The sequence below is a fragment of the Vulpes vulpes genome, chromosome 1 (assembly GCF_048418805.1).
Source record: "Vulpes vulpes isolate BD-2025 chromosome 1, VulVul3, whole genome shotgun sequence".
NCBI lineage: Eukaryota > Metazoa > Chordata > Mammalia > Carnivora > Canidae > Vulpes > Vulpes vulpes.
The window spans coordinates 24,607,243-24,621,052 of record NC_132780.1 but is presented as its reverse complement, the minus strand read 5'-3'; the positions used below and the strand labels follow the sequence as shown (position 1 = coordinate 24,621,052).

Here is a 13,810-nt window from a genome sequence, read left to right as displayed (position 1 = left end):
CACATGAGCATGGAACAGATCAGCTTTATGATACAAACTGAGGTTTTCACAGATGACGTGTTAGGGTCTCTGCAACTTACTTCCAAATAGCAGAGCTAAAAAACAAGGATAGATGTAAACAGACTTTATGGCAGAACATTAACTGTAGGACCAAGTAGGTACATGGATGGACATCGTCTATTTCACCTTCTCACATACTTGGTATTTTTCTAAACACAAAGTTGGGAAAAGTACATGATAATGATGTTCATGACCTGTTGGAAGACTGAGCCTACTGCCCACTCACCCCACAAGCAGCGCTGCTGTATGACCTCTGACATGAGACCAAGGCCAGCTCAGCTGGGATGCACATGGGGCCTGGGATCCCGGGAGCCCTCCCACACCCCAAGGCTGCCCGAACCCTGGAAAAAGGTAGCCTTCTCCTCGTGCCCGGCAAACATGATGTGCACAGCACCTGCCTTCAGGCGGCAATGGAACCACCAGGGCCACAGCAATGATACTACGGCCAATGGCAGGAAAAAAGCTTCTCTCCTTCAAGGACAGAAAACATATAGAAAACAAGTGATTCTGGAGATGCCCAGGTAGCTCAGGGGTTGAGCATCTGCCTTCAGCTCAGGTTGTGACTCTGGGGTCCTGGGATGGACTCCCACATTGGGCTCCCTGCAGGGAGCCTGCTTCTCCCCTCTGCCTGTGTCTCTGCCTCTCTCTGGGTCTCTCATGAATAAATAAATAAAATCTTAAACAAAAAAGGAAAACAAGAGGAGAAAAACTAACTTTCAGACAGAAGCTGAAAACTCCTGGCCCGGGGAACCATTAGAACGACTGGGAAAGTATCCCGATGGCCAGCACACCAGCAGAGAGGGTCCAGGTGGCAAGAAGCCAGAGGAGGAGGCAGGAAAGAGATGCACCTGAACGACCAAGTTTCTCCAAAGTTCACTCCCAGTTAAAACACAAAACCAATTTGAAACCACCCACCACAGGAGACGGTTTACAGCAGGGCAGGGGGTGTTGCATCTGGCGGGAGACAGGATTTCACAGAAGTGCCTTTGGGAACCGTCCCAAGCTCCCCCTTCACTCAGGAAGCCAGGCCTGGGTGCCCTCTATAAGAGCAGCGGTGACCACAGCAAAGGGGACTCGGAGTCCCAGAGCTGCCAGCAATACGCCTATGGCATCCCCGTGGCCCTCCCACTTCAGAAAACCATATGTGTTCCTGACACGCCTTGCTTTCACAATGGGAAGGCAAGAAAGATAAAAACATAGAGTGTTAATGAAACATACAAAGGGAACATTTCTCTAATGAACCTGGTTAGGTCTCCTCTATCATCCAAACTCTGAAACCATAATTATTAACCAGACTTTTATAATTTTAGAAAATTACAGAAGGTATGAAATTTATCAAACTATGCTAAGACATGATCTAAGTGACAGCTGACTCTGTTACTCTATTGAAAACATTAATATGCATCAAACACAAAAAACCTTTAGCTAAAGATTTCCACCTACTTAGGAACACGGCCTGAATTCCTCTAAGGAAACTTTTAAGGACTTTCCTAAATCTCCCTAAAGCATAAGTGTTGGAAATGAGATAAAGCAGGTGGCGCACTTCCCGAGGCAGTGCTGGTCCCGAAGCGAGGGAAGCGTGGTATCACTAACTGTGCGGCCTATTTCCTTCTACAATGATGGAACATCATTCGCGCATCATTAAAGAGACAGCAACTCCACAGCTGGCGGCCACCAATGTTGGAGACGAAAGGAACGTGTACCTTCAGTGAGGCTAGTGGATGCTCTGGGCCAAGTAAGCTCCAGTGGAAGGAAGCCAGGTCTTCGTCAGGCAGAATGTGATTCCCTGCAACACAGACACGGCATGGTAAGAAACATCCCAGCAGTGACAGCTTTGCATGTCAGAACCCGAAGGTGACCTGGGGGCTCCCTCCACACCCTACAGTCACTGGGGTCGCCTCCTCGGTTGGACACAGCACATGTAACCTCTACAACACAACCGGAAGTACTTCATCGTCATTTCACACAGAGCCACACAGAGTGGGGACAGCTTGTGCAGCTGCCGCAGGACGACACGGATTTCCAGGACGGTTCCAACGGCTTTCCATCTCAACTGACTGCATAAAAACCGAAGTGACTTGGCTGGGCAGGGGTAAGGGCAGGCTGGCGAGGCCAGGGTACCAGGATATGAGCCTCCATCTGCTCATGAGACCCTAGGCTCCACGCTGCACCCTGTCAACCGGGTTCCACAGCAGGGGCAGACCACCCACTGCCAGGATCTCTCTAAGCAAGGTTACATGATATGGGTCACACCTCCTCCGTCACTCCTGCCACCACCCACAGACGATGAAGCATAGACCACACCAGTGTCAGGAATGCCACTCGGCTGCATGCCCTCTTACCAGGGCTGTGTCAGAAATCAGAACTGCGTTTGGTCAGGAGCTGTATTCTGGGGAACACTCTCCCGTCAGGTAGTGCATGGATGCCAGCACACCAACATCCTCCGTGTGTTCGTGCCCTCAGTGCCATTTAAAAGTGGCAACGTCCTGAATGACTGTGAGTTTTATATGATTTAGTCCCCTCCACACTGAGAAGGCAGATTCATTAACTAGCTACTAAAAGGAAGAACAAGCTGAATTCTTAGTAATTAACCAATTAATCCTAATATTCTAAACATGCCAGAACTCGACGCAGACGTCCAGAGGAGCAAAGGTATGTCCTCCCTGCCCTACTGAGCTTCGTACTGCCTTCCCAGGCTCACAGGCTGCACATAGCTTTACTGGGAAGCATGATGCAACTTGAGATTTTTTTTTTAAAAGCTTCTATCTGAAAAAATATGAAACCAATTCCAACATCAGTAGTCGTCTGTTAAAATTTGGGTCACAGACTTATTGAATATGTTACCCGCCCTCTCTAAAACAAAACAACTCCTCTGGCTACATTGCCCATCACAAAGAGGAAAAGGAAAATACTCCATCTCATTTGAGGACACTAAAACTTTTACACAAAATCTAAAAATGCTCACCCAATTAAGAGTTTACCTATAACTTGTCTAAATTTTTAAAAGAAATCCCGAGCCGTAAATTCGTTACTATTCAAAATGTTATTATTGTTTTTCATTCATTTTAAGACTTCACAGGATAGGGGATCCCTGGGTGGCGCAGCAGTTTGGCGCCTGCCTTTGGCCCAGGGCGCGATCCTGGAGACCCGGGATCGAATCCCACATCGGGCTCCCGGTGCATGGAGCCTGCTTCTCCCTCCGCCTGTGTCTCTGCCTCTCTCTCTCTCTCTATGACTATCATAAATAAATTAAAAAAAAATTTAAAAAAAAAAAAAAAAGACTTCACAGGATAATTTAGGTAGAAGAATACAGAGTTTGCACTATCTCCTAAGAAATACAGTCAAAAGGGACACCTGGGTGGCTCAGGGCTTAAATATCTGCCTTTGGCTCAGGGCGTGATCCCGGGGTCCTGGGATCAAGTCCTGCATGGGGCTCCCCACAGTGAGCCTGCTTCTCCCTCTGCCTGTGTCTCTGCCATTCTCTCTCTGTCTCATGAATAAAAATAAAATAAAAAATAATAAAAATCTAAGAAAAAAAGAAATACATTCAACATTTCTCAAACACAATAAACAAACACCCCCCCGGTATGTCACAGTAGCTGGGGAATCCCAATACGCTGCAAGCATCTGATTTTCCAGTCACTTAATCTGCCAAAGTCATTTTGTGTAACATTTAAATGAACAGGAAACTTTTCCGAATAGCCCTGCTTTAAAAAAATCACTTTTAACATCAGAGAATATGCTTTCTAGATTTTGATATTAGGAAATATGAAAGTATATTTAGAAAATTAGTTTTAATTCTCCAAATCCTGAGTCCTAAGAGTTCCCTGAGAAAATGGACAGAAAAAGCCATATGAACAACACCTATTAAAACGCCATCACCAAATACACAAGAATTCATGGCTACCTCAGTGTAATTTTTAACTGTGTAAAACTTTTTGGAATGTTTACAAGACCTGATCAGCCCACAGTAGGACTGCCATCCTACATACTCCAGAGAGAACACATGGGGAACATGTACAATCCCACTCATCTGGAGGCCCTGGGGCAGTCACATGGGGCCAGCATGTCCCAAGCGCCCCCTGCCCCTCACTGAAGCCCCAGGAGGGCCCGGCTTGCACGAGGCCCATCCATCCTGTGGGCACAATTCCTACAAAACCAGCCACTAGTGCTGGGTGTCCAAGCTACAAGTACAAGACCAGGATAGGACAGAAAAGGCAGAAAAAAACTGAAAAATGCAAACAAAAGTGATAGATGAATATATAACTACTGGGAAGTCATTTTTACATGAATGAATTAATATGTAAAACTTCCTCTTTTCTAGGTATCCAGCATGAAGAACTGCTCTGAGGGAGTTTCTACAGACATGTGAAATGCATGTGTTGGAGGCAAGGTACGCAGCTCAGGTCTGCTGTTTCCTTTCAAAGTGGTGAGTGTCCTCCACATGCTGAAACCTGCAGCAGCACTGAGCTCATAGCATTTTCCTCTCTAATGAACATGACTTATGCCAAAGGATTAAATGTCTAATTTTCATTGTGAAAATGTGCTTAACATTTGTGATTTTAAAATAGCACTTTCCCCAAAGCATTAGTGAATTTATTCACAAAATCAGTCTTCCACCCCAGACAGAACAACACGGAAACAAATACTTAAAAACAGAAGAAGCACATTATCAACGACACCAAAAACTAATACCAGGCAAGGAGCAGTACTAAGGAGCGGGACTCCCCACAGCGTCCCAGCGCTGACTCTAAAATTCCAGTGTGTTCCCGGCAAAGAATCCTACCAAACAAAGCCAATTCACACTGCCCACCTACCTAACAGAGCGGCAAAGATAGGGAAGCGGTTTGGGTTCAGGTCCAGCTGCTTGGCGACCTCGTGCATCAGATACTGGCTCGTGGTGAGACTTTTCCCGTTCCGGCTCAGCTTGAGGGCGTGGGCACTGAAGTAGTAAGGGATGTTGCACAGCGCGTAGTCGGAGTCATAAGCGACCAAGCCGTGGAAACCATTCTCTCTGCAGAAACCAATCACTTCCTGATGATGGTCCTCAATGCTCTGCGCCACCTGTGCAAACGAGAGAAGCATGTGGTCAAAGCCAGCCCGCCACAGTACCCACGTACACCCCTCTGTGCAGAATCTGCAAATCCTGGGCACAGAAACACCCGAAAGAGCCAAAGTGTCCAAGAACCATAATAAAGGGTGCGGCACACTGCGCACGTGAGCAATCTATGTAGGAGCCTCCCAGTTAGTGACAATAATCCCATCAAGACCGCCAGTTAACTGCCCATTTCTTGTCAAATTCAAAAATGGCCCTGCCAAAAAATACCCAATGTCCGCTGATCACCATAACTGTATTCTGAGGGAAATGAGGGACAGGAAACAGGGACACGGGGAAAACAAAGAAGTGTCAAAGCAGGAGACAGAAGCCAGCCACCCTGGTAAAACCAAGTAACTTCTTCAAAGTAGAAATATGCCAAATAGGTAAAATAATCAGAAGGATTTGTATTTATTTTTTTTTTTTTTACAGAAAAGCCAAGCATTACCCATCACCTACAGATCTACTAGTTACTACTCACACTAAAGCACTCTGCATATGGGGACAGTAGTCAGGGTGAACACTCGCCCTTTTAAACATCACTGTCACATGGTTAACCTGGGCAAAGGATCAGACCTGGTGCTGCAGCCGGAGACCCAGGGCAGACCGCAGGCCAGGCCAGAACTCACTGCCTGCTTAGTGCTCAAGACTATAAGCCGTGGGGACCCCTGGGTGGCTCAGCGGTTTAGCGCCCACCTTCAGCCCAGGGCGTGATCCTGGAGTCCCAGGATCGAGTCCCACATCAGGATCCCTGCATGGAGCCTGCGTCTTCCTCTGCCTGTGTCTCTGCCTCTCTCTCTCTGTGTCTCTCATGAATAAATAAATAAAATCTTAAAAAAAAAAAAAAACCTACAAGCCACAACTTCTCCCTTTGTCCTGCCTCTCCCAGGGTGAGTGGTCCGCCGCAGTGTTTCAGGGACCAGGGCACGATGGGACCAGAGCATCTCAAGGACCCAGTCATCCCAGGACCCAGGTGTCCCGAGGACAGTAGCACAGGAAGGGCAGGGGGCAACACACGTGGAAAGGTAAAAGGCCCTGGGAACCTCTCTACTCCCCAAAACTTACCAAAAGGCATTTGAAAAACACTTTCCTAAAATATATAAAGTCGAAGACAATCAATTCTTCTGCTGTTTCCCAAACTCATTTAACCAACTGAAATCTGGCAGATACTTTGTTTCTAACAATAGATAAGGTATCTGAGAACGTATAATTTCCATCTAAATCAGGTGACTTGCCTAACAGTGGAAAGAAGTTGGCTCTCCAAAGAGCCCTGAAGGCAGAAAACACATGACCTTAACCCTAAGTGTCTAGAACTATGCTGCCCAATGTGAAACTAAACCACATCCAAAAAGTACAAGTGTTCAAGGGTCATCTGCTGGGCACACCGTGGAGCGCTCCCGTTTCTCACCGAACTTCACAGGATGGGGACTGCCGTGTTTGGTTGGAAAGTCAGTTATAATGACATCTCATTTAGAAGCAAGGCAAACCCTTTAAAGATGCATATTTCAAGGAAAAGTAACTTACTGCATTCTCTTGATAATTTTTTTTTTTTTTTTTTTTTTTTTTTTTATGATAGTCACAGAGAGAGAGAGAGGCAGAGACACAGGCAGAGGGAGAAGCAGGCTCCATGCACCGGGAGCCCGATGTGGGATTCGATCCCGGGTCTCCAGGATCACGCCCTGGGCCGAAGGCAGGCGCCAAACCGCTGCGCCACCCAGGGATCCCGATAAATATTTTTATAAAAATGTTTTACTTCATAAGAAAAATATAAACATTTAGTCAATTTATTTCTATTTCTTAGAAGAACGCACTTTCATCCCTTAATCTAAAAACTCTGCGCCTTCACTAAAATAGAAAAGTATAATTTAAGAAAATTCTGAAATGAGGCCAGCTCCATCTCTCCCAGCCCAAGCCCTGGGCCTCCCACAACCTGGGCGTCCCACAACTTCGGGACACAGAACTTTGTAACAACAGCGACATCTTACAGCGTCTTACAGTGTTTCTGAATCACCAGCAATCCCTGGCTGTGGTCCAGGCACCCTGATCATAAATGTGCACAATCCACCCCCCTCCCCGAAGCCCTGAAATGAGAGGAGCTGTGAGTGACCCCTCTGCCCCCACCCCTCCAAGGAGTTCCAGAAGAGGCTACGTGGCCACTTGCTTCAGAGCCAGGCATCCCGGGGGCAGGGGGCAGAATTAAGTGCAGGACGGGCACACTATACGTATAGTGTGGTTTATTAAACCAGTGAGTGTCCCAGACGCTGGGGCCGGGGCCACTGTCCCCCTTAAGTGCCCCCATGCCAGTCACCGGGCTGCACGACCGCCCCAAGGAGAAGAGCAGGTGCACTGGCCTGAGGTGAGCGGCACGGAGGCAGGACGGGCTCCTGTGGCAGGTCTGAAGGGAGGCTTTGGAGACCTACAACATACAACAATCATCCCATCGGCAGCGCACTTCCACAGTGTAAATATTCGTGCTCTTTGACCCGGTGATCTCACTCCAGGAAATGGAGCCTAAGAAGCCAAGGCACTGCAGCAGTGCTGGGAGCATCAGAGGTCAGAGCAGGCACCCGGGGGAATGTGAGCAAACGCCGGGAGCTGGGTAGGCCCAGAGCCTGCAGGCTGTGCAGAAACACAGAGAGAGCTCTCGACAAAACCCTGTTTTGTTCATCTGTTCATGACCATTGCCCCGTACACAGAGCCACGCACAGCTGCTGCCAGGGACAAAGCAAACACCACAGTTGTATCAGGATGGTGCAGTTATGCTTCATGAGAACCTCCTTAAACAAAAAAAAATTAATAAAGAAGCTGAAGCAGCACCCACACTGGCCACCTCAGCATCCCCACACCGGGGACGGATGCTCTTCCTTCCTAAAGATGACAAGGCGTGCCCCTGCTATCGGCCAACCTAGGGCCTAACCTGGCATCAGGCCCGTGGCCAGCACCAAGCGGAAGGAGCCAGCCGGAGGCCCATTGAGGGACTGCCCGCACAGCCAGTGAGGTTCATGCACCCAACAGAAGCCAGCAGCCTGCGGGCCGGACACCAGGCCTGGGGCTCTCCCCTACAGCCTCCACCCACCGTCCCGCAGCTCCCAGTCCTTCAGAACATCTGGGTTCACTCGGCATTAAAAAGCAACATGAACAAGCTCTTATTAATTCATTACAACTCTGATTTACAAATGATTAACCACACCTTACCCCTCCGGCGGAGCACAGCCGGCTCGGGCAGCTGCCCACAAGAACTGACCAACTGACGTCCCTCCCAGGAGATGCAGGCCACAAGCACTGGCTCGGGCATCAGGCCTCAGGGCAAGGTGGGCTGGACTGTGCCTGTCCTGCTCACCTTTCCCGCCCTGAGTGCCAGCCAAGGGCACAGAAGTGGGACGCCAGGTCCAGGGTCTGGCTCGACACCTACCTGCCCACCAGAAACGTACAGTTCACAGACATCTAGTTTCCTTCAACATCAGATTTCCAGGACTCTCTCCCACAGGCCTTGACCCAAGGAAAGGCAACAAGGCCTTAAGATGATGAGGTAACAGATCCTCCTGACAGGCAGGTACCAAAAGTGGGGTGGGGCCGAGGCACAAAGCCCGAGACCCAGGTCAGGGCCAGAGGCCTGCTGGTGGACACACCTGACTGTGCGCTCTGGCCAAGCCCCTACATCCGAATGGCCCACACGGAGAATGAATCCTAATGTATACAAATCACAAACCAACCCGCCGGCATCAGGGGCCCAGGGTTCATGCAGACTGGCAAAGGTAGGGATCCAACTACAAGAGTCTGAACCGACCTCTCTGAGCTGGTGGGGGCACTGCCCTAGGGACCCCCAGAGCACAATATCTGCAGTGGAAGCTGGCTCCTGAGGGCAGGCACTGCACACATGCTGACCTCCTCTGGGGACGTGCATCTTGAGGGTACAGGGGTGAGGCGACAGTGTCGAGACCACCAGTGTCTCCCCATCCGTCAGACCCACCCTGTGGGGCTGGCTTAGCCATGAAGACATCCTGCCAACGGGCGTACAGGTGATCTCACAGACGGTCAGGCGTGCACACGCACACGTCCCTGCTGTCAAGAGGGCTGAGGAGCAGAAGACCCCAGAAGCAAGAACACCCACACCCAGACATGGTTTCTCAATTCCATTCTCCATGAAATGGAATCAGGGCCCTTAAGAAAAATGGGTGATGCTAGGGCAGGACCTCTGAGACGGCCCTGCAGCATGCACCTGTCATACTAGAAAGGAAGGGGTGCTCACAATATGAAGAAGGGGAGCGTGAGGACCCAGGAGCCCACCTGAGACTCCCAGCGCCAGAGCTGGAGCACCATATGCAACAACATCAGGAACATCACAGCAGGTCACCACCTGAAGTATAAAACAAACACAAAAGCCCATACTGGTCCAAACAAATAATCACATAAACATACTGTGCCCCGCACAAAAATTCCAACCATAATGTGAAATCCCTCCCAGGAACCAAAGCTCATCCCCACCGTCCCCCCAAACCAGGCCTGGCCGAAAGGAACGCTTCCCAAAAAGCAAACCAGCAAAGGGATGAAGTTGTGTCACAGAGCAGATGCCAACAGACTCCCGCATGGTACGGTGTGACAAAGGGCACTGCACCTCCGCGGCATTCTCCCTGAAACATGAGAAAACACCAGGCAGCCTAGAGAATACCTGCTCAGTAATCAAAGGTGCCAAGGTCACCAAAGAGGCAGAGGCAGAGGTGCTATCCGGGGCCAGACGGGCCCAGGGAGCTGACACCCAAAGGCCACAGGGCACCACAGAGCCTAGGAGGACCCAGGGGAAGGAGGGATGAGGCCTGAATGAAGAACACACGATACCACAGCAGGGCAAGCTTCTTGGTTTGGTGACTGCTCGCTCACAAGCTGTTACCATGCACGCAGGCAAGCAGAGGGAAGGGTATTTGGGAACCCTCTGTACCATCTTGGCAACTTTTCCATAAACCTAAAATTATTCCACAGTAAGAAGTTTATTTTAAAAAGAAAAAACTCAACAGTCTACAAGACACCAGCTGGAAAACTATTTTAAGCTACTTTACCAGGTGAACACAGCATTCACAGGCATGAACAGCACAGTCTCACAGCCTATTACATGAAAACACATCTCTCCGCAGATCGTGGGCTTCAGGCAGCAGGAGCCCACCCCTGGTGAAGCTGGGTCACCACGGATCTGCAAACCAAGGAACAAAGTCCACTGGCCGGAGGGCTGGGGACAAAGCCTCAAGACGCGCACCACGGAACCCATCAAAGAGCGGGTGCTGGGACTGGGTTGCTACAAGGTCCAGCTGTGACAGGAAAGGGGTCCAGGCTGTGTCAGAACAAGACTTGTAAGGCAAGTCTTTAATTAAAGATAAAATTCAACGTCACAGTTAAGCTTCAGGGAAGCAGGGTCTGACCCTCTTCTGAGCGTCTCCTCTGCTCTGGAGCCCACCTGCCATCTAACCTGCCCACAGACAGCACCCTGCTCCTCCTGGCCTCCAGCTCTGGGCACTAACTGGGTGCCATCTAATGAAATGGACACACCTAGTTCTTAGTTCTGATTTTGGAAGTGAGGAAAAACCATTACGTAGGATCCTGAGGTGGTTATTTCAAGCTAAAAGCATGAAGCCCTGAGACCTACTGTCCAATAAGCGGTAGTACAGGGGTTAAAACCTCTTTCCCCACAGTGAGCCAAACCTGGAAATCTGCACGGCCTTAGTGAGGAAAAGCCGAGAGCACAGCCACCAGAGAGGAGCTGGGCCTTCATGGATGCGCCATGGCTGCCACTGTTCAGCAGATGCAGGGGGCCCCCCAAGAGACCTCACCTCTGGCTCCCGGCAGAGGAGCCGCCATCAGCCCAGGAAGCACGGTGTGCCCCGCTGGCCTCCACACCCACCTGGTCCCAGAAACACAGGCCATGGGGGCAGAAGAGCCTCAGCAGCCAGGACGCCGTACTAAGCCTCAGGGACTTCACGCTGTGGGTTCCCACCCCCGACCCCAGGTCAGGCTTCTATCTCATTCGTGTGTTAGTGTCACTGAAAAGACAGGTGCATCAGAACTCAGTATTTTCACAAGGAACACTGCCCCAAAACTCCCTAAGCTTCCTGCGCAAGTATGGCCACTTATTTAATACTGACAACTGCTATGGGGACTGTCCCATCCGATGACAGCATCGCACTGTCACTCCTGATCTCTAGGACAAGGTACTAGCATGGAAGGCTCTGTCTCTGGAGGCAGGTGGGCGAACCCAATGCCCACTTTAACATGTTCTGCACTTCCACTTCTTCATCTGCAAAATAACACCATCCCCACCTCACAGGGCAGCTATGACAGCTAACGAGCTCAGTCATTCATCAATAATAAACACTGATAAAAGTCAGCTACCATTTGTCTTTAAGAAAGCTGCATAAGAAAGGATCTGCTTCTTCATACTTCTCCAACATATGGGACCTGAAACACTATGAGTTGTCATAAATAGATTTCCCGACATCAAGAAAAAAATACTGTGTGAGATTTTTCTTTAGAACGGTTTTACACCAGCTCAGAGAATAATGTGACACACCCTCAAGCCACCTATGAGATTTAAAAGATATAAGTTAACCTGAACACAAGAGGATATGAGTCAACCTAAATTCTTTTGTTTAAAATAATAATAATAATAATGCCTTGATCTTGAACTCCAGTGGCCAGGTCCTGGGTGGATGAGATTACTCAGCTCCCCACTCTCACTCAAGTCTAACAGAGGAAATAAACTCCAATTTGGTGGAAGATTTTTATTGTTGTTGTTGACTTAAAAGGGCAATTTAAAGTTATGACATATTTTAGTGATGTCTCTAAAAACGAACTCTCTCCCCCTCAAGAAAGAAGGAGAGCTGAACAGCTTCTTCCCTTATGCATCCCTTGCCTATTCTACAAGAACTGGCTGCAGTGGTCTTGAAAGCAAGGAAAAATAATTTCTTTTAAAATAAAGGAGAAGCACATGAAAAGATTCTCAACTTCATTAATCATAAAGGAAATGCAAATCAAAACCTCAATGAGATACCATTCAGCACCCATTAGGATGGCTACCATCAAAAAAATAAACAAATATAAGCAAGCAGATGTTGGTGAGGATGTGGAGAAAGCAAAGCCTCATACACTGCAGGTAGGAAGGTGACAAGGTGCGGATGCTGTGGATCCTCAAAGTCTCACACACAGACCTACCCTTTGAACCAGCAGTTCTACTTCCAGGTGCTGAGAGAATCGAAGGCAGGAACTAGACAGGTGTTTGCACACCCATTTTCATAGCAATGTTACAACAGCAAAAAGGTGGAAGCGGCCATTGACAGATGAATGGATAAAGAATGTGTGCTGTATGGACACAGTGGACCATTACTCAGCCTACTCCTGACACCTGCTACAACACGGACACACCCTGAGGACACTGAGCAAAGTCAAGTAAGCTGCTCACAAAAGGACAGATGCTGTGTAATTCCTCTTACATGAGGCCCTACGGCAGTGAAACTCTGACACAGAGTAAGCAGTGGGCGCCAGGGGCTGGGAGGGGCAGGGGACGGGGTCAGTGTTTAGGGGGGGACAGACCTGCAGCATGGGAAGACAAAAAAGTTCTGGAAATGGACAGTGGGGATGGCTGCACAACACTGTGTTATACTTAATGCCACTGTACCCTATGCCTGACAGTGGTTAAAACAGTAAAAATATTTAATTTACCCCAACTTAAATAATAAAATTAAGAAAATAATAAAAAGAGGGTTGTATCCCATCTCCCCATCTTCCTAAGAAGGAAGCCTAGGCGCTTGGCTCCAAGAGGTAACTTCCTACTTGTCAAAAGACAGAGGTTTAACTCTTCCTTTAGAGGATGATGTGAGTGTGCGTGACTGGCACAGACCGTGGCTGCCTGGCCATGTAACAGGCTGAGACGTCTTTTCTCTGTAATCTCTTTAATAGATCGCCTTAACGCCATTGCTTATTCAATAATAAAACCCATTTTCTTTCATTACTCAAATATAAATGAGAGGGGCACTTGGGGGGCGCAGTCATGAGTCCGACTCTTGGTCTCCACTCAGGTCACAATCTCAGGGTCGTGGGATCAAGCCCCAGGACAGGCTCCACAGTCAGCGCTGAGTCCACTTGAGATCCTTTCTCTCTCCCTTGGCCCCTCCCCACACGCATGCATCGTCTCTCTAAAATAAATAAATTTTTGAAAAAAAAAATGAGTAGATATAACAAAAATGCAAATTAAACTTTAAAAAAAATTTAGATGACAAAAATAGTGAAGCAAACACCCACATTATTTGCCCTCAGTGTCTAGTTAGCCTACTATACTAACCTCCTCATACTTCAGCTAATTCCGAGCAATTCTATCCTTGTCAGAAATCTAATTCCAAAACAACACGTCAAAATGTAAGTTTCCGACTTTGTAGAGTTGAATCTCAGATTGGTCTAGTCCATTTCAAGATGGCAGCATTTGCCAAGTCTTCAGTGAACGAGCCCCCTGCCCGCATTAAACAAGTGTTCCTTGGAAGATTCCATTCGCTCTTCTGTGCCTGGCTAATAACAGGCATACAACATTTGCTAAAGGAAGGATGAATCATCACTGGGAACCAGTCAGAAAAGATAGTATCGGGAATTTAAGGTGAGAAAATAAATCTTGCACAATGG

At 48.4% G+C, this 13,810-nt stretch overlaps 1 protein-coding gene across 1 annotated transcript in view; it reads right to left on the bottom strand.

Moving 5' to 3' along the window:
- Nucleotides 1-13,810, bottom strand: part of FAM120A (family with sequence similarity 120 member A) — an 87,860-nt gene that overhangs the window by 67,285 nt on the left and 6,765 nt on the right. The window contains exons 2-3 of the mRNA XM_025984392.2: nt 4,878-5,124; nt 1,764-1,846 (exon numbers count right to left, since the gene is read on the bottom strand). Of these exons, the coding sequence (XP_025840177.1) occupies nt 1,764-1,846; nt 4,878-5,124 (330 nt within the window). The remainder of the gene's footprint in view (nt 1-1,763; nt 1,847-4,877; nt 5,125-13,810) is intronic.